At 40.2% G+C, this 26,242-nt stretch overlaps 1 protein-coding gene across 1 annotated transcript in view; it reads right to left on the bottom strand.

Annotated features, from left to right (window-relative positions):
* Window positions 1-26,242, bottom strand: part of LOC126564506 (ubiquitin carboxyl-terminal hydrolase 36-like) — a 39,655-nt gene that overhangs the window by 8,918 nt on the left and 4,495 nt on the right. Inside the window, exons 3-7 of the mRNA XM_050221574.1 lie at window positions 22,306-22,938; window positions 14,971-15,139; window positions 12,608-12,754; window positions 8,874-9,090; window positions 7,591-7,743 (exon numbers count right to left, since the gene is read on the bottom strand). Coding sequence (XP_050077531.1) covers window positions 7,591-7,743; window positions 8,874-9,090; window positions 12,608-12,754; window positions 14,971-15,139; window positions 22,306-22,938 — 1,319 coding nt within the window. The remainder of the gene's footprint in view (window positions 1-7,590; window positions 7,744-8,873; window positions 9,091-12,607; window positions 12,755-14,970; window positions 15,140-22,305; window positions 22,939-26,242) is intronic.

Genomic DNA, 26,242 nt, shown 5'->3' with positions numbered 1-26,242 from the left:
AAATGTAAAATCATGAAAACCTTTCATGATGAAAATGAAAACCTTTCATGATTTTACTTCCTTACAGGTACACCCTTGCACTCAAGCTAATTTAAATCGTGCCAGCTTACCAGGGTAAGCTGGCTGCAGTTCCCGGTTTAGAGTAGACACCTCGTTGAGAGAGCAAACCAAGTCTATCCCCGATAGTCTTCGCAGGACAGCAATTTCCAACATTTTTGTGGAAAAGTATGGCCATTGTAACACCAACCATTTTTGTACAGACGGATATTCATCAGAGCAGGGCATCGGTTTTGGCGTATATAAGATTGTATCCGAAGTATATTTCCAACTACGCCAGCTATGCTCGATATATGTAGCGGAGCTCGCCGCAATCTTTTACGCCTTGTTGATAATAAGTGCTTGTCCTCCAGACGAATATTTTATATTCTCCGACAGTTTAAGCGCTGTCGAAGCATTAAAATCTGTGAAGGCTATTAAGAGCCCGGACTACTTCGTAAAAGAAATATTAAAGGTCTTAAGATCATTATTTGAGAAATCATTCCGGATATCTCTTGTTTAGCTGCCTGCACATTGCGGTATCATCGGCAATGAAAAGGCAGACCAATTTGCCAAAAAGGGTGCTTCGCAAGGGTCCTTTTTCGACAGGCTTATCCTACCTCACGAGTACATGCGTGCCCCACAGTCTCTCTGCTTGGCTCGGTGGCAGAGGTTGTGGGACACCGATGAGCTCGGGAGGTTTCTATATTCGATCACTCCCCAAGTGTCCTTGAAGCCTTGGTTCCACGGCATCTCAGGTGATCGTGCGTTCATTCGAATGATGTCTAGGCTTAGGTCTAATCATTTCGCTTTGGGCGCGCATCTCCAGCGTATAGGACAGGTCGACTCCAAAATATGATCATCTTCTATGATAGATCATCTTCTATGGTCTTGTGTGGAATACGAGGCTGCGCGACCCGCCTTGTTAGACCGCCGACCCGCCTTGTTGCAGTCCGGGGCATGGGAAAATTACCAATCACTCCAATTCGGGACCTGCTGGGAGACTGCGACGAGGTCTACCTGAGAATAATCTTTCTTTTTTGCCGTGCTAACGGATTATTAGTGTGATCCCCTTCCCCCCTCTACTCCCACTGTTTGTCTGTCTTATACATGTTGTACCTCGCTTGTATGAATGATGATGGATAAATGGATGAGTGAATGAATGAATGAATGTATGAATGAGTACGATGCGTGAAGAGTTGGGTACCATATGGAAAAGTTGCATCGGCCTATGCTATGGACGGACAAAGAAGTGACGGGGAAAAAAAGGACACGAACGAGACTTCATGATCGGCAATCAAGGAACCTTCGAAATGGAAAACGATCAAGACCCCCGCTACCATCAGGACTACGAGCATGGAAACGCCCACACACACCCCGGAATAAGGTGTCCTCACACGATAAGACCCTCGCTATGAACACGACTTTGGATTTGGATGACGGAATATACGCAACGGAACAACCGAGCACACCTGGGATATGGTGCCCTTTCACGGCTCGGAGAAGGAAATGTCTCCCAGCAAAGATGGAAGGAGTATCCTATTTTTAAGTTGTTGTAAGCAATACGGCCTAGCCGTCCTTTATGAATAAAAAATAAAATAAAATATAAAATAAAAAAATAAAAATAAAATATAAAAATAAAATTCGACAATGTTCTTAAATTTTGGAATCGCAAAAAATCTTCTATCTGTGTTTCAATCAAATACGATGCAAAACAATGCTTATGAAATCAGCAGACTTACATGAAACTTCGGTCCAGACAGTTCAATTCAGTATTTTTTTAGCCAGTCACTTTTTATGACGGATTAAATTGGATTCGGTCAAACGATCTCTACACAATACAACATATTTTTCTACGCATTACGATAAGAAGAAGATTCTCGACTGATGTCGAACCATTTTGCGTTGAATGCTCATCTACAGCGTATAACTCTGGCTCAGACAAAAGTGTGTGGCTGCGGTGACGGATTCCACGATGTGGATCACCTTCTGTGGTCCTGTGTAGAGTTTGAAACCGCAAGACCCTCCTTGTTGAGCGCAGTCGAGAATGTCGGTAGACGACCGGGTACAGAAATTAGAGAAGTGTTGGCCACCAGTGACCTCCCCTACATGAGGATCATCTTCCGATTCGCCAGAGACAACGGTATTGTCCTGTGATTCCACATCCCAAGTATCCTTTCACTCCTTATTTGTATTCCACCATTCCTTTTTGTTAAATGTTGTGTTGTCTGTGTCTTAAGTGTATTTTTTTAGGGCCACGTGTGATCCGATGACTGGGCAATAGCACTCGAGGGCGATTCCAACACTGCCGTTAAAGGGAGGCAGGCGTTGTTGAAAGTGCAGTGTTCTCCACTCTAGTCCAGTTGTGACACATTGAGTTTGACAGCGTTGGCGTCGGGTTCGGGGTGTTTGGCGGGTTCAGTCTCGTGAGTAGTGAAGTCGCTTTCGCTGCTGCGGGATAGAGCTTGTCGATCCTCCTTTGATTGGACGTTGACTAGATTGAGCTTGGAATGTCATGGCTGGAATGCACTGGAGAGCATTGTACGCAGACAAATAAATGTTCGTGCTGTCTTAACGATGTTTATTTGTTCGTTACAGTGCAGACCATATGTTAAAGATCAACAATAGAACGGCCACAACACCACCGGAATGCGGATATAATGAACCTCCATCATCACAATAGACACAACAATAGTCCTGGACCATCAAAACGCCCATCAAAGGTTTTTTCTGTTTTTTTTTTCTAGTAAATGTTTTATAAAAAAAAAATCATCATCATCATCATCATCATCATCATCATCATCATCATCATCATCATCATCATCATCATCATCATCATCATCATCATCATCATCACCATCACCACAACCACCCACAACCGAGTATGCCCGGGATAAGTCAAAGAATAAGGAGGAAATGCCTTATCAATATAATTGTTTTTTTTTTTCAACACAAGCGGTGTGAACAATACGGCACTGGACCGTCATAATTAATTATAAATAAATAAATAAGAGCTATGCACAATTTCGCTCAACACAATCGCACACCCCATACGATTGCACACACATACACTGACAAACGATCGACCCCACTCCTGTCAAATTGCGTTTCATTTTTCTACAGCGCAGTTGTCCAATCGTTTGGAAGCTCATCTAATCCATTTACCCCCCTTTTTGATACAGATTGAGGTGGAACTGCAAACTTCAACACCATTCAGGCTGTTGTCATTTCTGAAGCTCTTCTGACAGCTGACCAATTTACTCCAGTGACAACTTATGATATGGTTTACAAGCGCACCAGAGTATTTTATTGTGGGATTAATCAGAGGATTAATTATTCGTGATGGAGCACAAGCGTGACAGCATAATTGCTTTATATTTTACACGAAAACTCCAAGTGGCTATCGTTAGAGCCCTCCGTTAGAGCCGTACCTGTTACGAGAAGCGAATAAAGTTCGATGATCGTACAGATGCTACCATCGGAAGCGGAAGAGCAAACATCATTCAGGGCACGAGCGAGTCAAATTCCTGTACCGTCGTGGACAGCATATTGGCGCTGTAAACATCCTGCTTCAAGCAAAACCGGCTAAATATCTTGGTCAAGCACAATTGTCAAACGTGGATATGTCAAATGTCCAAATGTGAAACAACCTGATGAAATAAAGGAGACGTCACTTCTGTTGGAAAAGCGAAAAGCGAAGAACGTGTTTCGGCCTTATGACTTCGGAAATTGGCTTTATTTTACAATTGATTATGACGGTCCAATGCCGAGAAATTGGCTTTAATTGAACTTTTTTTTACAACTCAGAAGTGGGATTACCAGAGCCTATTAAGTGAACATTTTGAGCGTTCGTGAAAGGTGTAGTTTGTAGCCTTCTCCGTGAAGAGAGTGTTAGTCAAAATGTTGACAAAAGATGAAATGCTGTGCGCATTGGAACATGCAGCCATTTCTGTGCCGCTTACTGCTACCATCATACAAATACGTGAGCTGTATAAAACAACGATGGGAACCGGAGAAAGTGAAGTGCCAGCTGTTATTGGAAGTGCTAAATTGGAGAATGCAGTCCCTGTACGTAGTGATCCGAATAGCGATAATGCCGCAGCCATGTTGTCAGATGAAAACGACGCCGCCACCGCCATGTTGCCCGATGAGAGAGACGCCGCCGTCGCCATATTGTACAGTGAAAAGAACAGTACGGTTCCACATGGTTTGAGCTTAGTCCGGAACTCAACAAACGCCATCACCGATGCAAATCACGAAATAGAGTTGCTGAAAAAGAAAATCGAGATTCTTGAGCTGCAACAGAAAATCGCAGCTCTAAAAGCCCCAGCTACTGTTTCTTCGGGGCTATAACCAGCAGTCATCAAATTCGAAGAATTTGTTGATACATTTGGTGGATAATGTTATTACATTATGGTGGATACATTTGGTGGATCCATATAATATGGATGACACGAATAAGTTCCACTCTACACGTCGATTGCTTACTGGAACGGCAGCTAAATTCGCGAAATCACTCGATGTTGCAACCTTTCATGAGCTGAAAGATCGTATGATACAAACTTTCAGCAAAATCAAATCGGTTGAAAGTACGTACAAGCAGCTTAGAGCACGACGACTTGCACGGAATGAATCCATCATCAATTATATCCTGGACATGCAGACCATGGCTTGTGATACACCGATCCCAGAAGAAGAATTGATCAACATCAACATTGATGGAATCGGTGATCCCATCAACACCGCATCAATTCGTTTCGCCGCCAGATCTATGGATGAATTGCAGCAGTTACTTAAACGATATGAACAAATTCGCCCAAGTAATATTGCAACGCCGTCATCAGCCGGACCTATTAACCAACCAAATAAGGGCGGTAAAGAAGCAGGTGATATCCAGCGAACAAGATGCTACAATTGCTCAAAATGTGGGCATTATCAAAGTTCCTGTCCTTCACCACGTCGACCGAACGGATCATGTTTCACGTGCCATGAGATGGGACATGTCAATCCGGACTGTCCACGTCGTGTCTCATCAACTTCAGCAGCTGTTCAGCAAGATGGGGAATTAGAGTACGCCCAACCGATTCAGTCAATTCAGGAGGTAGGTCTAACTTTTATGCTTTCGAATGAACCAATTGGGCAAATTCCACATGTGGTGTCCCTTTTTGATTCAGGAAGCCCTAGGAGCTTTATAAACGAGGAATTAGTGCCCAAATGTTGCACACCGACACGTTCAGGGTATTGCGGACTTGGAAATAGCAGCTTGATCGCTGGGATTAGTGAAATGTCAAATCAAGTACAGGAATTTGAAAATTACTGTTGAATTTATTATACTACCCAAACAAAGCATGTCGTGGTCTCTCATTATCGGTGAAGATGCTTTGCCTAAACTAAATGTCAGTCTCGCATTGTTTAAGACTTATAAATATGATAAAACTGAACTTCTGAATTTAAAATCAAAAACTCATGCTTTCCTAATACCATGCGTCCGAAAACTGATCAAAGATTTGGGCATTTCTAAGGACTTAGGAAGCAAAGTAATTTCAAAACAAGAAAACCCATCCCTTTCTGAATCCGATACTATTGAAGACGCATTTCTTGAAATATGTGCCATTGATGGAGCACAACAAACTCAAATTCCCTACGATGGCGTACTCGAATCAGATAAACTAAGGAAGTGGATGTCCCAAGATGCAGACTCTGCATCAGTTTGCACATAGTCAGGGGGGATTTGAGGGCAATTCCCAAGTCAGCATAGCCGAGCTGTAAACATCCTGCTGTCTTAACAGACAACCCATCCCAATAATTGTCTAGAATGAAAGACATCCGTCTTAACAGATTGTTTATCCCAATGACTGTCTGATAAGTGTCGCGATTTATATTAACAGACAGTGTCTCAGCAACTTTTTATTTATTTTAAGTATGACGGCTTGCGCCGTATTGTCTGTATCCCAACAACTGCCGTGATCATTTTTACCTGCAACCAAGAAGAAGAAGAAGATCATTTTTAAACATGCATTATACCCCAACGACTGTCGTGAACTGCCTAATAAGCCATACGGTGAACACATACATGTTATATATTGATTGATTGCATTACCTAACGCATATATGCTATTTTACAGAATAAATCTGTTGCATTGGTTTTCTTATGAGTATTATTATTGACCTAATTAATAAAAATGCAATGATCAACAACGCATGATAACATTTTGGGCACTAATCTACTAGACTAGCTTCTTCAGCGTAGTCAAATGGGTATAGTTTCTTCAAGAAGTTTCTTTTACGAGGGATTTTGTTCAACTCTCTAGGTTATCGCCTACTCCGTGCGCATATTTACTAATCACTGGGAGGAAAAAGCTTTAACTTAAACAATATAACTTAAATTTTTCATCCTCGGGATGAAAAAAAAAAATGGCGGTAATGCATCGCTAGAACAGTTATCCACTCGCCGTTCTCTTTGTTAAATTATAGAGGGTCTTCCTGTATGGAGTATGTTTGCACATCTATCCACTCCGTGAGCCTCTACACCACCGACTACTAACTGTGATCGACGCTAGGAGTACAAAGGTGAGCATGTATACAAACACACACTAATAAAAAGATTTTCGTCTCGTTCTAGCACCTACGGCAAGCCAGCGATATGACGCCTTAATGATTGTGAAACACTATGAATGAAAATGAAAAAAAATGTGGTGGTGATTGTCTCTGCTGCAAAATGACACACCTTTTATTTAATTTGACAATAGCAAACAGTCTGTTAATTACTTCCATTGGGTATCCTGATAGTTGTCTAGCAGACAAAACTTAGTTTATCTGGCAGCCTAACAGAAATCTGTTAACGAATTTGGCTTATGGAAAATAGCATATCTATGTTAATTCGAAAATCAGTAGTTGAAAACAAAAATATATCCGGACGTGTCGGAAACGGACGTGAACAAAAATATATGAGAAGCGTCAAAAACCCTCGGGATACCCTTTAACAGTAAAGGAAAGGAGACAACATTTATAGCCGCTGACAATGAGTTGTGACAAAGTGTTCCCCGAATAGTGGACATAAGGTAAATAGGAACTCCATTGAAGTTGAAATTAAAGTTAAATTAAATAAATAATACGACAGGTTTTCAATATCACTATGTCTTCACAGCTCATAGCATACAACTATTCACTTTAAACAAACAACGAACTATAACACAACTGGCAGAACAAAAGTGGTTACAGAGACTAGGAGTGCTCATAGCTTTGACACCTTGGCCATATTGAATGAGAGTATGACAGAAGTGGGTTCGATAGTGCTACGCACAATTTCGCTCAACACAACTGCACACCACAAACGATTGCACACACATACACTGACAAACGATCGTCCCCACGAGCCCACCTGGTTTCTTTACCCACTTTGGGCAGAACGATAGCGTTGAGACATCAATGCAAACCGTGCAGCAAATCGCTGTCTTTGCACCCGAACGCCGAATGGAACACATTAAAAATAAAGTGTGAACCTACGTAATAAGTAATTATATTAAAAAAATCATAATATAAGAAACAACTTACCTCAAGTCCCAGAATGGATCAAACATTGTGCTCTCTGTATCGCAATGGGTGCATTTCAAAGTACTTCTTAATTGTCCCACGAATAAATCCTTTATTACCGAATTTTCAGCTTTTGAATACCAGTTCCAAAGCATGTCTGCTTTAACACGATTACTGTAGATGAAAAAAGGAAACATTTTAACAAGGAACCATAACCTAGTTTATGTATGTAGTATAAGGGCTCGTCTACACGAAAGCTTACTGAAGCGATTTTGAAAATTCTACTAGAAAACGGATTTCCCAGGGTGCACAATCACTTAGATTTTTTATGCGAGCATACATATTATGTTTAGTTAGTTTAAGACAAAAAATGTTTGGCAACATTATGTTAAGATTAGTAATTATCACTTATATGGTGTTTGCCACTTTTTTGTGCATCAACACAGTTCGACTTCAATTTTGCAACCGAAAATTCATATATTTTGGCAATGCCGTTGAATATTTGTCGCTTCAGTAATTTCATACACTTCGTCAACTACGGTAGTCAACGCATACCTAGTGAGACAAATGTGCTTCAATTACCCTTGAATTACCGTTAGTTTACCAGGTAAATTAAAAGCATTTTAAGGGTAATTTAGCAGTACTTAATAAGCCCAATCGAGAAATTTTTGGTTTATTTTTTCTCTCGATTAGTTGTTGTTGCTGTTCTTTGAAGCTTTCTTTGTTTCGGTATTCAGTGTTGTTGGGGTTCGGGCTGCACAATAACACTGAAACCCTTAATTTACCTTTAATTTACCACCTGCGTATGCTTCTCGTTATGAGATTTTTTTTATTATTTTAGGGCTACGGGCCACGGGATGTTTCAAAATGATAATTTCAGTGTTTTCTCATTAGTGTTTTTTTATTTTCTCGCATTGAAATTGCTTTTTGAGAACTTGAATAAACGTAAGCTACCTGCATAGGGCATCGGAGAAACAGCTGAAATCGATTTTTTGAGATTTTTTGACAGTTTCACACTGATTTCAACAGTTTGATATTTCCCGTGGCCCATGGCCTTAACAAGTGACACCTCGTGTGGAGGAGGCCTAAGAAACAAAAACAAGCACTTATTTTGTTGAACGGTTGCTCTGAAACCACGTTAGCTTGCATAAAAAAGGTTTTAAGTCTATCTGAAGGTTTAACGAAAGTTGATGATTTGGTGGAAGCCTCTTAGTACTTTTTAGTAAATTTAAGTATCTTTGGCCCTAGCAATTCAGATAGATAGGCAGTCCCTAACGAAATGAAAAAGTATACTTGACCCGTACTTCATTGCATCATCAATTTCACCCAAAGGATCTCGCTTCACAGCCACGTTCAAAGCACCATGTAATGAATCAAGAAAAAACCTTAGAAATTCTTGAGCATCTTGCTGCGCTGAACCGGAATACATTCGGTGTTTGCTTGAGAAAGCGTGTTTTAAATCTGAAGGGTTTATGCTACGTTGTGATCCACTCCACATATTTTGTATCAACTTTGTATATTCTGAAAGTAAACGTTTAATAGTAAAATAGATATATACATACATATATATATATTTGACAATACGGTGACGTGCCGTCATACTTAATAATAAATAAATTAAAATACATACTAGTTTATTTACAATCTTATCACATCCTATTACTTTTCCGTTTTTATGTTCGTTTAGTTTTACGTTTGTCATTTTTATCAACCCAAAGCTGGAAATAAAATTAATTCCCTTATTGCAGATGTTGCGAACGCGACGAAGCAGGTCCACTAGCATAAAAAGCATTAAAGAAATTTTTACTATCCTAAGTCAAAACTCTAGTATAAAATAAGTTTGGTACTAAACTTTGCAGCCCAAATACACGTTAATTTCAAGATAACGAAAACATACTTCAGAACGGGCGGACGAAGATAATAAATCATAAAATAACGCATTCCAGTTAATGTCGTAAAATACCCGCAGAAGTGACTATTTCGTTTATAGAGGCTCAGAGTCTCTGAGACTACATTTGCCACTCTAGAAGGGACTCAACCCTTTTACATATATACCATTTAATACAAAATTGAGAAATCAAACTTACATCAGGGGAAAACGTATCAGAGTGATTTAAAGAAAATAAAACAGAAGAATAAGAAATAACAGGCTACTAGCATACGTGCCAGACCAAAGTCAAAGCGCATTTGGATTATTAGCATTATAATAAAAAAGGGAACACCCAAAAAATTTATGCAAAAAAAAAACAGGTAAATATACAAATGCACACTGCATTGATAAAACGATAAGCAACGCGGTCAAGATACAGGCAATTTAGAGTACAAGATCTGCGTATAAAAATACGCTGCGATCGCATTAAAGTAGCAATAAAAACCTGATCACCCGCAAAAAGGAATAAAAAATCGGAAGGTCAGCAATGACCTTCCGATGACGGTACAATGCCGTATTGGCATAAATAGAATAAATAGAAATATTGAAAACATTTCAGGTGATTCATCAGACGTCAGTCTAGATTAAGTTAAATAGTATAATTTGACAGATCCTGTAGGAATCGAATTTTTTTTTTGGTTGTTAGCATTAAAACCACCAAAAAAATTTCGATTCCCACAGGATCTGTCAAATTATACTAATGAAATAAGAAAATAATGTTTTTCTACAAAGTTTAGCTTACCATGTTGGCTGCAAAAATCACTCAAAATGACTACCCTTGGAATTCATGACCCGCTTCCGGAACCTGGAGCAAGCCCGGACTACCATAGCCCTGGGTAGGGCCGCAAAATAGTCTTAATTTTTTGCACTAATTCTGCTTTTGTGTTGGGACACCAACCGAACGTCCTGTTCGGTTGGTGTCCCTTACAACTATGCCCTACATGAAATAGTCCATCGAATTGAGGTTCGGGGAGCTGGTAGGGCAAACATTGGGGGTGGTAAAATCTTAAAAATTGTCTATAAGCCATATCTCATGCCCTGAACGAAATTTTGTGGCATTGCATCCCCTCCCAATGACACGAACCCGAACATCGATTACCGTTTGTGAGAATTTTGTTTGCGGCACCGGAGGAACGTCGGCAGCACAGTAGGCAAGCCACCTGTTATTTTGGACGTTCAGCTTCTGATCCTGACAAAAGTTCTTTTCATCCGAAAAGAACCCTTTCAAAAATCTAAATAAAAAATAACGTACGCAAGAGTAAAGTACGCGTTTCTAAATTACTGAACTGTAAAATTAAAACTCATCGCCACAACACCGTGTCGAATAAAATTGGAACTCGGATAATTCTGACGACATAAAAATATTTTGAACCTTCCCAGGCTTGATTCACCGTTTAGCATAGGCATGCGATAAACCCAGGTCGAACATAAACAAGAACAGGAACAATCAGACGAACCTAAGGTGCAGCATAAGCGATGTGCGATAGCTCCAACTGCCAATGATTGAATTATAGCATTACGTCAATGCAGCTTAAGGCAAAGTGCGACCGCAACAATATTGGCGAACAGAAACGAAGTAATCTTTAGTAAAACGATATGCGATCGCTTACACGTTGCTAATCGAAAAATTTCCCGATGAATATAAAGGAAGCGATTCGCGATACTTAAGCGATACTTAAAGAAAGAATAACAATAAATCTTCCCTTCTCACTTCGGTATCATCGATCAAGGGATCGAAATTAGCATATAAAAGAACTAAACAGTTTGAATAAAAAAGACTTTTTTCAGAAAACTCAATCCACAGAACTTGTAGGTCTTTGAGAGGAACAATCAGGTTCGGTTAAATTCCACTCCAGCATTGCCTCCACACTCCGTCGGAAGAATTATGGGAAAGTATCACCGGCTGTGCTTTCGTCCGCGGTTAAAAACATCTCCTGACAAGTACAAGAAAAAAGGTTGACTCGCCTGACTTGGCAGAGCTGGTGGCTTGGGTGACGCGGTTAAATACTTTTCCTGGCAAGTCCAGGAAAAAAGGTTATACTGCTTCGCCTTAGGAAAGCCGGTGAAGCCCGTCCCCCCAACGCGGATCCACTGTTAGGAAATGGTCCTAGTCGATCCAGGAATAAGCCTATGCGTCTGATTCAAAAAGATCTGATAACGGCAAGAGAGTTTTGGATTCCGTCAGTCCTTATTCCGGGCGGTGCGATTGGAACTGTGAGTTGATGTGGACTTTCGGGTGTAGTACGATGAAGCTGAAGCTGTTGCTGTAGGTGATAGAGTAGCCAGGCAGCCAAAATACCTGATTTGTGCATCATTCATCGGCATCCATGAGCCACCTTGTGATTCTAACTTGATTATCCCTCTTACAGGTTAGTTATATTTCTATCAGTGCTGTTAATCTGGCGGGCGCAAAACAGGAAAATTAAAGACGACATCTATTGTTTGTATTTTTAACCTTTCATAATTATGAGGGGTGGCCCGTTGCTGTAGGCGACATCGGCACCGGGGTTGAAATCACATCCGAAACGCCCGTGGTGAGAACTGACTTATCTAACTATGTGGTGCAACCATCTTCGATGTGGTGGTTGATGATTGAAGATGCGTCAATACCCCCCCCCCCCCCCTCCCCCTTATCCTCGCTCAACATTGTTGATAAAGTCCCCCTACTTCATGGTGTTGGGCCCCAACATCCATTTAGCCATTTAGCCTCCAAATACCTTGATCTTCCACTGGCTACACAGTCTATTGAATAGGAAAAATTTGCTATGGCTTTCCAATCACCGAACGGCAACGTTCGGGACAAGTTACGGTCCCCAAAGACCGACAAGACAAGTTACGGTGAAACCCCAAAATGTATACGTTACAGTTGAAAAATATGGTTCATAAATGTGTAATGGTTATGATTAAAACGTTTGGAAAAGTGAAGTTATATAAAGGGTTGAACATTTTTGATTTTCATTTCGAGAGGGAAGGTGGTATATGGTGAAAAAAAAAAAGTTTAGCCGAAAGATGCAATGAAATCTAAGAGAATCCAATGCAATATAATACTAATCTGTTAGCAAAACTGCCAGGCCGACCGTGAAGGAATTAAAAAATAATAATACTAACCTGCTAATATGCGATGATCCTTGTTTGTACCAAGTTCTGTTGGTGATTGACTTTGAAGAAATGATGTAAGTTCTCGTGTATGACTGAGACACTGAATCATAGAGTTCATGAAGCATGTATTTCCAATGTTCCATAAACCACAAAGTCCTAAAATTAAAGCAAAAATATGTATAAGTAATGGATGACAATGAGGCTGTAAGCCATAATACTGAAATATAAATACATAAGTAATGAAGCCTCTTGGATGATCTTGTGTGAGAACGTGAGAACATTGCATGAATGTTAATAAAGAATGGACACAGACACATAAACAAATCAGGAAAAAGGAAAGAAAAGGAAGATAGGAGGGACGATTAAGACGTGTACGGAAGGATGAAAGGGTTAGGTGAAAGTCGAAAGCGTGGTAGGATGTTTTGAAACGGGAATGGACTCGAAGTAGAGGATCATTTTGATCAGCAACAGTACGACTGGAAGGGATGAAACAAATCGAGCGAATATAGAAAAGAAACAGGGGTAAGAGAACTGGAGCATCGATGTAGTTCAGAAAGAAGGATCCAATGAAGGAAATTTGAGAGTAAGAGCGGTGATCTTCCAGAGTATCGAGCAATGGATAAAGGAAAAGGGTAATGTATAAGACCACAAGTTTGATTAAACGATATTCATTTACATTTTTCGAGGTCGGTCGAGGCAAATACGAGAACACCAGGGAGAAAACATATCGAGGATGTTTTGGAGAACGATAGGCAACCAAAGAGGAAATGAGAGGGAAAAATTTAACATCGGTGGTGTAACACAGAAAACAATCAGGAGGTAAGACGGAGCCAACAACATTAAGAAACATAATAAATAAGAAGGCGCTTAGGACCTTATGGACCACCGGACTCGGAAACAAATGGTGAAGACAGTTTTGAATTTGAACATAATATGTACGATTAGGGAGAAAACATCGGAAACACGATGTGTGTGTGTGTGTGTGTGTGTGTGTGTGTTTTTGCAGCTTGAAGAATATAGAACGAAATGACTCGGAAAACCGCTATAGTCTTCCGTTGCCTTCTCCCTATTGTAACAAAATGTAACGCTGGAAGAGAACCCCTCCAACTCCCATCCCCCTTTCCCATCAAAAATTTCACTCATAACATTTGTTTGATCAAATGAGAACTATGTGTATGTGTATATGTCTATATGTGTATGATTATGTATGTATAATTTATTCATCACAAGCGGTCTAGCCAATAATGCATTTTACCTTTATGAATTATGTTTTCAAATAAATAAAGATATAAATAAATTTTGAAAAAGACTCGAAAAGCAACCCCTGTCAGAAATTGTTTGTCGCTATGCGAAAAATGCCTAATTTTATGTAAAGCGCTGCACACATTGTCAAGGTTGTACAATGTCTTTTCAGCGTAGTCTAAATCGCAACCATTGCACCAACCATTTCACCATCGTCCACTTCATCCATGCGTTTGCTCTGTTCAACTTGACCATCGTCTAGAAACAGTGACGGATGTCTAGTTCTACCTACCCTATTGACAAAATTGCCGGCTAAAGAGTAATATAGGCCTACAAGTTGCACGTAACAATCTCACATGCATGCTGCACAGGCGTTTATGAACATGATTGAGTAGGACATATTGAAAATATTAAAGCTATTGGTTTTTAAGATTAATAAAATCTTATTTTTACTAGTTTTAATATAGGTTTAGTAAGACAATCAACGTTGTACTCAAATTATGTTTAAATATTTTTTTTGTAAATTGAGTCATTTAATTAAAAATATAGCTCAGTATAGAATTATTTAAATCACACTATGAACTGGCTCGTTTAAATGTGGAAATAAGTTACTAAAATGTTTTTATAAATTAGTCTTATACATAAATTAGCTTTTGCGACACTAAACAATAATTTCAAATAACTTTCCTCATTTTAATAATGATTTATTTAAAAAATATTTTTTGTCTTACGTATCACAATCTACCGTGATTTTTCACACAAGCTTGCATGACATGAATCCCGTACAACTTGTGGGCCTTCATTACTCTTTAGCCCAAATGTGCTGTGTAATGTGCCTTAGTTTGCGGATTTATAGCGATTTTATCAATAGGGTATAAATTATCCACTTCATCTTGACCATCGTCCAGGAATGCCCCGCACATGTCTAAGTCTTCTCAGAAACTCTCATAAAATGTATTACCTACTTGGGAATGCGGTCGTAGAGCAATAAATTTATTTTTTATCGACGACACAGCGGTTCACGAGTATTATGAGTGCGTAAAATTATGTTAAAATGATACTTACATATATGTCAACGAAAAAAATAATTCTTAGATGCAGCATGGTAGTTTTTTTTTGTTATACTTTACCGCCTTTGATGTTGCGTGGTGAATCTGCAGCGTCAGTATATCTCGCATAATTTGATTTGAACGTCGACGATCTAGATGATAACGGTAGTGATTCCTTTTCAGTTGTAGTTTGTTCAGTGTAGGTACGCGAAGATCTGGCAGTTCTTTGCAATTCCTCACTGGAACGTATCTGTTGACATAAAGAAACAAAAAAGGTTTTATGTGTATTTTGAACAATAAAGTAAGAGAAGACCTCAAAATTAGCTGTGTTTACCGTCCTAGGAACAAAATTTGATACGTGATATTTTGCTACTAAGGCCCCGCTCCAGTGCCCGTGAAAAAGGTAATGGAAATTGGTTGAAGTGATATTGGTCAGATTTGTATGTGCGTGAAAGGGAAAGCAATATTCATAATATTGTTGACTCTGTCATTCGGTTTCCTTCATTATACTGAGCAAAGGAAATGTTCATCTCACATGCCGATAAAGCTTCGATTATAGTACAAAAATGTTTATCCTCAATCACACAGTTTTCCGTCGCATCGCATCGAAATCTTTTTAATTAAGGTGATGCGAAATTTATCTCCTTAAGGTAGGGCTAGACGTAGCATACTTGTAGCCAGGGACTTTTGACAGCTACGCGGACCTATTGTTCTCTCGTCGCCTGCTCGTATCCCGATGTATGCGGGATACCAGCCGACGACGCGGATGATTGTTCAGGTATGCGACAATTAAAACCGATAGGTTGAGGAGTTGAACTGTTTAAGACGAATAGTCAACTCATAATTTTGAGTATACTCCGTTACGGACCCGAAAAATAATTTTTTTTTTAAATAATTCAGCATGGTGATACATTGAGGGCTCTAGCGATCAGCTTTGGCTGAATCCTGATCTCTGCCATGATGAAGGACGGCCGTAGCAATCATTTTGAAATTGCTTCGTGATTTTTTAACACTTACGTTGAATAAAATGCTTGTGTAAATGAAAACTGCATCGTAACACAAATTTTATGGCACTCGGTTGACGGCTACACGGATTACAAGTATTTTTTACATGTGCACATTAACATGTTTACAAGAACTTGTTTTATATGTGCTGCCAGAGAGTGCGAAAACTCACAGGAATACGCGCGATATTTTCTTCTCCTTCCTTCGCCCGCAATTTGTTCATTCGTGCGAGTGAGTGCGTTTTGAGTTGTATATAACATTTCACGCACGCATTTTATTTTCACTTACTACCTCATTTTTTACCGATTTTGATGCGTTTTTTTTCATTGTATTAAGCAAAGTAAACACAATATGACCAAAAGTGTTTGGTTGGAGGACAACATATTTCTAGCTTAGACAATCAACAATAAGATAAATTAAATTTTTTTAACGCCGAGAACACGGTCTAGTCACCTGCAGTAGTACTAGGAATAGGGATAGAATAGTTAGGTCAGTTTAAGAATATTTTTTGTAGTAAATTTAGTCCAGGCCGAATCGCCGATGCGTACACACCTCTCATTATTCTTGCTCAGGTATTGACCATTTGGTCCTTCGAACCGGATCTTATTGAAAGTCAAATTACGGCGCACAGGAGGTGTGTAGGTCGCAGTATAAAGTGGCTAGGTTAATAGAGCAACGGTCTACTGGTATTAAGAATATGTGCACTAAGTGTGGATAGCAAAATAAGTGCGTGCATGGGTGTACGAATGTGAACGTCGCACTTTAGAAATACGCGCACTAAGTGTGGGTCCCGTAAGGATCAGTGAATAGAATTTGTGCTTGGACAGCGATCTTCAATCATACGCACAATTAGTGTATCACAAACAAAGTGCGTAAATTTAGCTTGGCGCACTTTGAGTTAAGCCGGACCACGTGTGTACGTGCGTGTGAATTCGTGTACGGCAGAACGCACTCCAATAATACGCGCACATCACGTGGATTGCGGTTAGTATTTGTACATGAATGACTAGAGTAGACGGTTTGCTGGCCGTACTGACTGCTGCTTAGTGACCGCCAAGGTGTTTTGGTGCACGTGTAAGGATTAGTTGTTGTTGTACAAGTACAACGCTCTTTTAAGCGTGTAAGGTACGAGGGCTGACAATAAAGTAAGGTCTCCAACGCTACAACTTCGCCGGATCACGCGCTAGGCGAAATCTGGCAACACCGCCGTGTTCCTTGGTTCCCCCACTACCACTTTGCTGCTGGGTGAGGCTTCCCCGACCGCTCAGTCTTGGCTGAGCAGCCGTCAACGATGGAGGTATCCCTCGCGTCAGCGTCCAAGTGCGAATTGCGTTCTGTAATACGTTTTTTGAGTGCGAAAAAGGTGACACCTATTGAAATCCATCGTCAACTAGTTGAAGCTTACGGGGAAAAGTGTATGGACATAAAAAACGTGCATAAGAGGAGCCGCGAGTTCAATTCCGGGCGCACTAATGTTCACGCACACAGCCAACGTTACCCTTGACCTGCTCAAGAAATATGGCTGGGACATCATCAATCACCCTCCCTATAGTCCAGACGTGGCCCCAAGTGACTACCACATGTTCCCCGCCCTGAAAAAACATCTCGAAGGGAAGAAGTTTGAAAGTGACGCCTGGCTGCGCGAGGCGGACGGAGAGTGGTATTCTGCCGGAATAGACAAGTTCATCGTGCGGATGCGCAAGGTGTTGGAAAAAAATGGCGATTATGTAGAAAAGTAGCCAAGACCTTGGCCTTTCCAACGGTGTATCGCTTTTTGTAAATAAATGTCATTTTCTATGGAAAAAAAATTGGAGACCTTACTTTATTGTCAGCCCTCGTACAATTTCGATCGAGCATCGTGTGATTTCTGATAGCGCGTGCATACGTAGAATTTCTCAACGGTTATGATGCGATAAAACATCGAGTGCAGGTAGCAAGTCGGTTACAAGCGTTAAAAGATGCCAAGCGCGGGTTTACCATATAATAGACAAATTGTTAGTAAATGTAGATGAGTGTAATGAAATAGCGATTTATTCCGAAGGAAACATTTTCTACGACAGCGGGTGCAGCGGGTGGAAGAAGGTGTTCAGCCATTTTCGAATAGTACGATGTCGGTGTCAATAAGCTCTAGTGCCAAAATCAAGCTGCCCAGAATTGAGCTACCATCATTTGATGGTGACATAACTCAGTGGATTACGTTTAACGATCGGTTCATCTCGATGGAAGTTGCAGTAGTTGCTAGCGTCACTGAAAGGCGACGCGATAGCACAATTCGACCATGTCCAGCTCAATATGGAAAATTATGAGCCAACATGGAATGTGTTACTGGACCGTTACGATGACAGCATGTTTCTCCGGCGGGAATAGCTCAAGGCGCTGTATCTGTTGGAACCCATGAACGCAGCAACTGCAGAGGAACACACCAGAGTAGCAAATGAGTGCAAACGCTTAGTGAGAAGCATGTAAAGGTTGAATGAACCCATCAAGCATTGGGATACCCCACTCACAAGTCTGATAAGATAAAAGCTACATTTGCTTCAAGCTACAAGTAGAAGCTACATTTGCTACAAACTATTTTGAACAACAACTCCGAGCATGGAACCATCGTCATCAGAAATAGGTATGATAACCGCTGCATCATATGGAATAAGCAAGAACATAGAAATGGTTTTGCTATTAACGGCGATTGTCCTCATCCGCGAACACGACTAACAAGATATGCCTGCCAGGGCACTGTTGGATCAAGGCTCACAGGCTAATTTGATCTCGGAGTGTTTAGTGCAGCAGCTGCAATTACAAAAAAGACGTCTCGAGAGGTCGTTGAATGGCATAGGCACTGTAAATCTAACAGTGGTCACGGCTAGAATACGACCTGACACCTGTGACACCTTTCAGTGTATGCTTGGACTTTATGGTATAACCAAAGGTATTTAATGATTTTCCACCTCAATGGACGTATGTGAAGGAATGGAAAATCTCAGAGGAGTTGGAACTTGCTGATCCAGGTTTCTCAAAACCGGATAGCATGGATCTTCTGCATTGGTGCAGAGCTATGTGCCAAATTTTTAAATGAAGACCATTTATGATGAATACCAAGTTGGGTAGGATAGTTTGTCGCAAAAAAGAGAGCAAACTGAAGGACGCCAATAGTCAAATAGTGGCCCGCAGATTATTTGTAGAAGGAGTGAAGCGGGCGATGGTACGATTGGTCATGTTAGAGAGCGCACCTGAAGAGAGTTAAAAGGGCTGCTGTGGATGCAGTAGACAAATGGTACAAGAGGTCAACGTCTCGTAAAAGTAACGGTAGATACATCATTGAATTGCCAAGAATTCTTCAACAAGATGCAAAGCTAGGTGTATCGTTGCCAGTAGCACTAAGGAGATTGTTAGCTGTTGAGAGACGAATGAAAACCAATCCTATTTTACAAAAGGAGTATGTTTGCTTCATGACTGAACATGAGAGGATGGGCAACATTACAAAAATTGTTTCATACAGCAATGATACTGGAGAATATGAGCAGTTTTACTGTATACCGCATCATGCAGTTTCGAAACCTAGCAGCACAACAATAAAATGTACAGTTGTATTAGTTTTTATTCGTAAGAACGGACTGGCCGCGTTGCTTGATTAATAAATACCACGTATTGAGGTTAATCTGGGAAGCGGCAGCCAGGGATCGAATTTCCTGGAGATCTATTGTTGACCGGGCCATGTCAAGACGACGTGCTCTTTAAAAGAGCAGGTCAACATGAGTGAGACATGAGAGAGTGAGGTGAATCAGTCCACACTATGAGGGGGGGGGGGGGGTCGGTCCGGATGAGATTTGAACCTCGGTCCTGCCGTTTTATGACCGATGCCGTAGACGCCTATACCACCGAGCCGCCCAAGTTGTATTCGATGATTCATGCAAAACTAGCAATGGACATTCGTTAAACTATATTTTGTTGATTGGCCCTCAACTATAGGACCACATTTTTTCAATGTTACTGAAATTTCGAATGAAACCTGTTGCCATGACAGCAGATATAGAAAAACTTATCGGAAAGTGGTGGTAAAGGCAGACGACAGGAGATTCCAAAGGATACTGTGGCGGTTAAGTGAAGAAGAACCAGTTGGGGTATATTAACTAAACACAGCAACTTATGGCACAGCGTGTACGCCGTACTTAGCCGTGTGTACTCTTAGAATGGTATTTAAGGATTATGCTGCAGAGTTTCCTAAGGTTCAAGAATGGTACAAAGAATTCTATGTGGATGAGCATGTGGATCGTGCATCGCACCCAAACAGACGAAATCAATGTCGATAAACAAGGAATATCTACGTTAGGATTGATTTGGATTCCCAAAACTGATTAGTTTAGAATAGAAAAATGAGTTATCACACGAGTGGAAAGCATTTTTCCGTCAAATGCTCTTATTAATCAATACAATTAAAAATCATCTGAAAGAATTTTGTCCCGTGTAATAACACCTTAACTGTCTGTCGCGATCTATCTTAACTCTATAAGTATCTTGATCTATCTTAATAGACAGTGTATCCCAAAAACCGTTGTGACCGTTTTTAAACAGACACTGAATGATAGCGTGTGTATGAGGCTTCTTAAACTGTCTACATGTGTTACATTAATTGGTTGTTATTAGCTAACGCACGTTTTCTATTTTACAGCATAAATAAATAAATAAAATCTGTTCGGTTGATATCCTATATTTATTTTTAGTATGACTCCTGGATGGATCTATGCGTATGAGCCCGAAACAAAACAACCATCGACCGTGTGGGTCTTCAACCTCGAGCCAAATCCAACGAGAGTTATCCGTGGAAGAAGTACTTCGAAGTAAATGGTCGCCTCTTTCTTCGGCAAAACTGGTCATGTAGCGACTGTTCCACTTGAACAGATCAATTCTGAATGGTACGTCACAATTTGTTTGCGAGAAGTCTTCGGAAAAATTCGAAAAACGAACAACAGAAAACGGTTCATTCTTCACCATGATCGATGCAAGCTCTCACACATCGACTCAAATCTTCGCTCATTTAACTGGCCAAATAATCGAATTGATGGGTCATCCGCCCTATAGCCCTGACTTGGCACTCAATGACTTCTTTTTATTCGCGCACATCAAGAAAAAAATGGATGGTCAACGATTTCTGTCCCCAGAAGATGCTGTTGATGTGCTCAAAAACCACGTTTTTGAGGTATCTCAATGGAATGGAGGTATCTCAATGGAGTGAAAAAAGTGCTTGTAGTGTAGTGTAAAGTCCCCAACGGAGTGAAGATTGACTTTTCAGCTACGTGGTATCGGAGAGTCTAGTAAGCCATTTCGATGGCAGGCGTGACCTTGAAGGTCGTTAAGCCAAGAAGAAGAAATTTAAAACAGAGATTTTATAAACGTTCAGTCAGAGCAAAAATAAAAATATTGCAGGTAAAGATAAAAATCTAATAGTATTTAGCCAGCAAAAAAACTGCTAGTAACTTTTCAAAATGTCAAAATCGATAAATTTCACCAGCAACAGTGTTAGAATCCTTCGGCAGGTTACACGGGGAAGGCCAAAGGGAACCACATGAATTAAAGTTGCCAGACATTTCACACAGACTCGTCATGTTTGAATTGCTGGTACAATGGCACAACAGAAAAAGTTTCCTACACAAAATCTTGACGGGAGACGAAAAATGGATTGTGTTCAGTAGCACAAAATTCCAAAAAATTGTGTACACCCTCCAGTCATACCTCAACTTTATCAGCTCGGCCGAACATCTATAGCTTAAAAGTTCTGCAGAGTATTTGGTGGGACTAGCTCGGTATCATCTATTACGAACTTCTGAAACCGGAAGAAACAATCACCGATGCCTGTTAACAAACACAATTGATGCGTTTAAGCTGAGCACAGTAAGACAACGCTTGGCCATATGCTTCGAAGCTCATAAGAAACTACCTCAATATCCTCAAAAGGAATGTTCTACACGACCGCCGTACTCATCGGATCGGGTACCATCGGGTTTTCCGATCCATGGCACGTAGTCAGCAGTGTTCGCCGTGTTTAACTGGATTGGGCGAAAAGACGTAGCATTTTTCCGAAAAGGAATCCGTAATTTACCCAAAAGTCGTAACAAAGTAAAACAGAATAATGAGCAATGTTTTGATTGATTTAGTTTTTACAAAACAAAATGCCACAAGTAAAATAAAACATATGAGAAAATGGACATTATTCATTTGCGTACCCAATAAACAAACAGTATTGCATTGAATATTTACGCAATTAAAGATTTGCACGACTTGGCATGAGAATTATAAGAAAATGTTTGACGGATACGACTGTGTTAATCAAAAATCAACATGAGTGAGAATATGTGTGTTGATCGTACTCTGGTAAGCATTAGTGCTATGAAAATTACAAACCACTGTTTTACTTACATTCATGGCCTGATCATCATTGCATTCTTTCTCCGAATCAATGTATTCACCTAGCGTTGAACTACGGCTAGCCCCGTTTGCTACATGACTAATGCCGTTCACTCTCAAATATACTTTCTCCTCTTCATGGTCACTTTTGCCGTTGTTCACGAATTTATCATTGTTTCTGTCAACCGTTGGATGGATATGAAAACGTTGCGATACTGTTAGCTTTTCATCTTCAATTTCTTCCTCATTAACTTGTTTTACGTTTCTGGTGCTGCCACTGTTGTTTGTTCGAGAAGTTGCGATTACATTGCAATCGTTCATTACACTTCCAATCTCGGTGATGTTTATTGCACCTTCTGCTCCTTTTTCTTTATTCGATGTTATTTTCAATCTACTTTTTGGTTTTATACGTATTGTAGCTGAAACCAAAAGTTCTTTTGCATCGTTTGCTGAAAGTTTTGCGTCTGCAACATCTTCTTCGGGTAAATCGTCGGTTGTTGCAATTGCATTCACTAACACTGAAGACGATGGCTTGAAAACAGCAACTGATTCTTCTTGATGATAAATATCATCACTTGGTTTGCTTTTTCCGTTATCAGTTGGTAAGTTCTGCGGAGTAGACGATGGACGAAGTCTGATTGTGGCCTGCGTGAATGATTCCTCAACGTTTACGGTAATGTTTAAGGATTTCATGGCGTATGAAGGTTGATTATGCGGTTTTTGTAGGTTTGATGTTGTACGTAAAATGTATACAATTTTTTGTTTTTCAAAATTTTAGGTTAAAAAGTGCGAATATTCTTTCTCAAAATTAATATTATGCCGTGAGTATATGAAATAAATGTTATGACATGGGTTCAATTGCAATATATTTCCATGAGTCGGAAAAATGGTGTAGGCATCAGTATGAAATGGGGAAATGGGTTGTAATGATGAACATGAACAAAAAAAATAAAAAGAAAGAACAATAAAAATTAATAGCGTTCCTAGACTGTTAGTTGTTTATAATAGTAGGTTTAGATACATAAATAAAAAAAAAGCAATGGGGAAAAGATACTATAACTATTACTGCTTCCTACAGTTTAACATTTGTGGCATGAAAGGTAATTTCATTATTCTAAGCAGCAAATGATTTTCCATAAAATATTTTAACAGTATGTTTAACAGAGTTTAACAGTGCAGAGATTATGGACGATGGTGCAGCCTGGTGCCAAAGGCGAAAACGGCGGTCTTCACACGACAGGGCCGGGGTTCAAATCCCATTCAGAACGTTCCCCGGTAGTGAGCGTTGGTCATCCAACTACGATGTATCAGCAAGTCTAGTAAGCCATTTCGATGACCGGCGTAACCTAGAAAGTCGTTAAGCCAAGAAGGAATGATGGTGGAAGAATGGATGATGGTCTCAAACTTTTTAATGTAAAATCCAAAAATGTGGGACGTTTCAACATCGGTTCGTTTGCTGTAAGGAATTAAGTTCTAATGTTCACCGCTAATGGTACCTCATCCTTTTTTTTTTGCTTAACAAACTATTAGGTCAAGCAGGTTATCGAATAACTTACAAGACTTATTAGTTCTACGTATTTCGGTTGTGGTCTTCACAACGGGAGAATACTCTGGATGAGATTTGAACCTCGGTCCTGCCGTGTGAAGACCGGTGCCGGGCCTCCCTCGGTCATCCCCTCATGTGACCATACACTGTAGGTACATTGTGGGAACTCGCAGCGAACTTTGGTGCGAACTATATAGAGTTCACAATTTCGCTTGCTCATCAAGTGGAAACAAGTTCGGTTGCCTCTCCGCTTTTATATGATGACTATGTATTTGAATTGAACTGTCAAGCGTTCGCAGCAAATTTCCCGCGCTTACCGGCATAAAGTAGCATCGATTCGAAACAGAAAGTTCGCAGAATATAGACACAGTGTAATAAAACTTAAATGTTTCATTGGAGTGATTTAAAAAGGTAAGGGTACATAAGAAACTCGTTGTGAAGTTTTGCAACCATATATCGTAAGCTGTAACAAAGTATGTCTTGTTGAACAAACATTCTTGAGGAAATTCCTTGAAATTAATGTAAAAAATCAGAACAAGGCAGGCTGAGCCTTTACACTTAATACCAATAATCGAAGCTTGATACCAATAATGGAACATTTTGTGAGATGTGCAAGGCGATATTGAAACTTTATAATGATAAAACTGTCGTTTTTCTAAAATCCTGTCTTCATGTATCGAATTCTTGGGTGCTGAAATCTTTTTATTATCTGCAACTGGTGAATGTCTGAGCTATCAAACATGACAAGCCATCCAGCTTTTGATTTTAAATTGTGTATAAATAAATTGTTAATTGCGAAATGTAACCAAAGAAGATATTAAACAGAGTTCGGCACTCAGAAAGGAAGAACGACATGTCGCAAGAAGACCTAACACGTTCTGTACCACGACGGACCCATAGGCCTTCCATTATGCCTTCGCACTGGCCCTCGTCGAGTCGGACGGACGAAGCAATTTTGATGGAAATAATTTTTGGAACCGGCAACGCATCATCGTCGTTAGATATCGTCGTCCCGGGGTAATTGGTCCGCAGTAAAACAAATTATGCTTTTGCTCAAAAATGCTCAATTGTTTTGAACGAAATTCAACAATTGAACTTGTTGTTTTGTACAAATAAGTCTTTTTCATACTAAAATGTTCAAACGTGCTCGTGCAGAGTGCAGCACACTCGCTGTGATGAAGTGTGAGCAGAATAGAGAGAAGTTTCATTCTTATTTACTAAATTTGCATTACATCAACAGTAAATTGTAAAAATATGCAGTGTAAAGCAGCACAAATGGGAATGGAACTATATTTCACTGTTGCCAATATATATAGATAATTACAGTAGAGTCCACGACGGATACAAATGTCAAATACATAGCAGGGTTTGCTTTCCTTACAAATTGCATGCATGGATGTATGAAATCAACCCACACGATGTCGCTCGAAGTGATGTGTGGAGTGATGCCGCTTCCGCTCCGTTTTGAGCTACTCTCGCTTCGCCTTCTCTTACGCTCTACAGTGTCAAACCCATTGATAATCGAGAACTTTTGAACACTGAATGAGATAGGCTCTAAATGTAAAATCATGAAAACCTTTCATGATGAAAATGAAAACCTTTCATGATTTTACTTCCTTACAGGTACACCCTAGCACTCAAGCTAATTTAAATCGTGCCAGCTTACTAGGGTAAGCTGGCTGCAGTTCCCGGTTTAGAGTAGACACCTCGTTGAGAGAGCAAACCAAGTCTATCCCCGATAGTCTTCGCAGGACAGCAATTTCCAACATTTTTGTGGAAAAGTATGGCCATTGTAACACCAACCATTTTTGTACAGACGGATATTCATCAGAGCAGGGCATCGGTTTTGGCGTATATAAGATTGTATCCGAAGTATATTTCCAACTACGCCAGCTATGCTCGATATATGTAGCGGAGCTCGCCGCAATCTTTTACGCCTTGTTGATAATAAGTGCTTGTCCTCCAGACGAATATTTTATATTCTCCGACAGTTTAAGCGCTGTCGAAGCATTAAAATCTGTGAAGGCTATTAAGAGCCCGGACTACTTCGTAAAAGAAATATTAAAGGTCTTAAGATCATTATTTGAGAAATCATTCCGGATATCTCTTGTTTAGCTGCCTGCACATTGCGGTATCATCGGCAATGAAAAGGCAGACCAATTTGCCAAAAAGGGTGCTTCGCAAGGGTCCTTTTTCGACAGGCTTATCCTACCTCACGAGTACATGCGTGCCCCACAGTCTCTCTGCTTGGCTCGGTGGCAGAGATTGTGGGACACCGATGAGCTCGGGAGGTTTCTATATTCGATCACTCCCCCAAGTGTCCTTGAAGCCTTGGTTCCACGGCATCTCAGGTGATCGTGCGTTCATTCGAATGATGTCTAGGCTTAGGTCTAATCATTTCGC

Source organism: Anopheles maculipalpis, chromosome X (genome assembly GCF_943734695.1).
Source record: "Anopheles maculipalpis chromosome X, idAnoMacuDA_375_x, whole genome shotgun sequence".
NCBI classification, from domain to species: Eukaryota; Metazoa; Arthropoda; class Insecta; order Diptera; family Culicidae; genus Anopheles; species Anopheles maculipalpis.
This window is presented reverse-complemented; position numbering and strand designations above follow the sequence as displayed.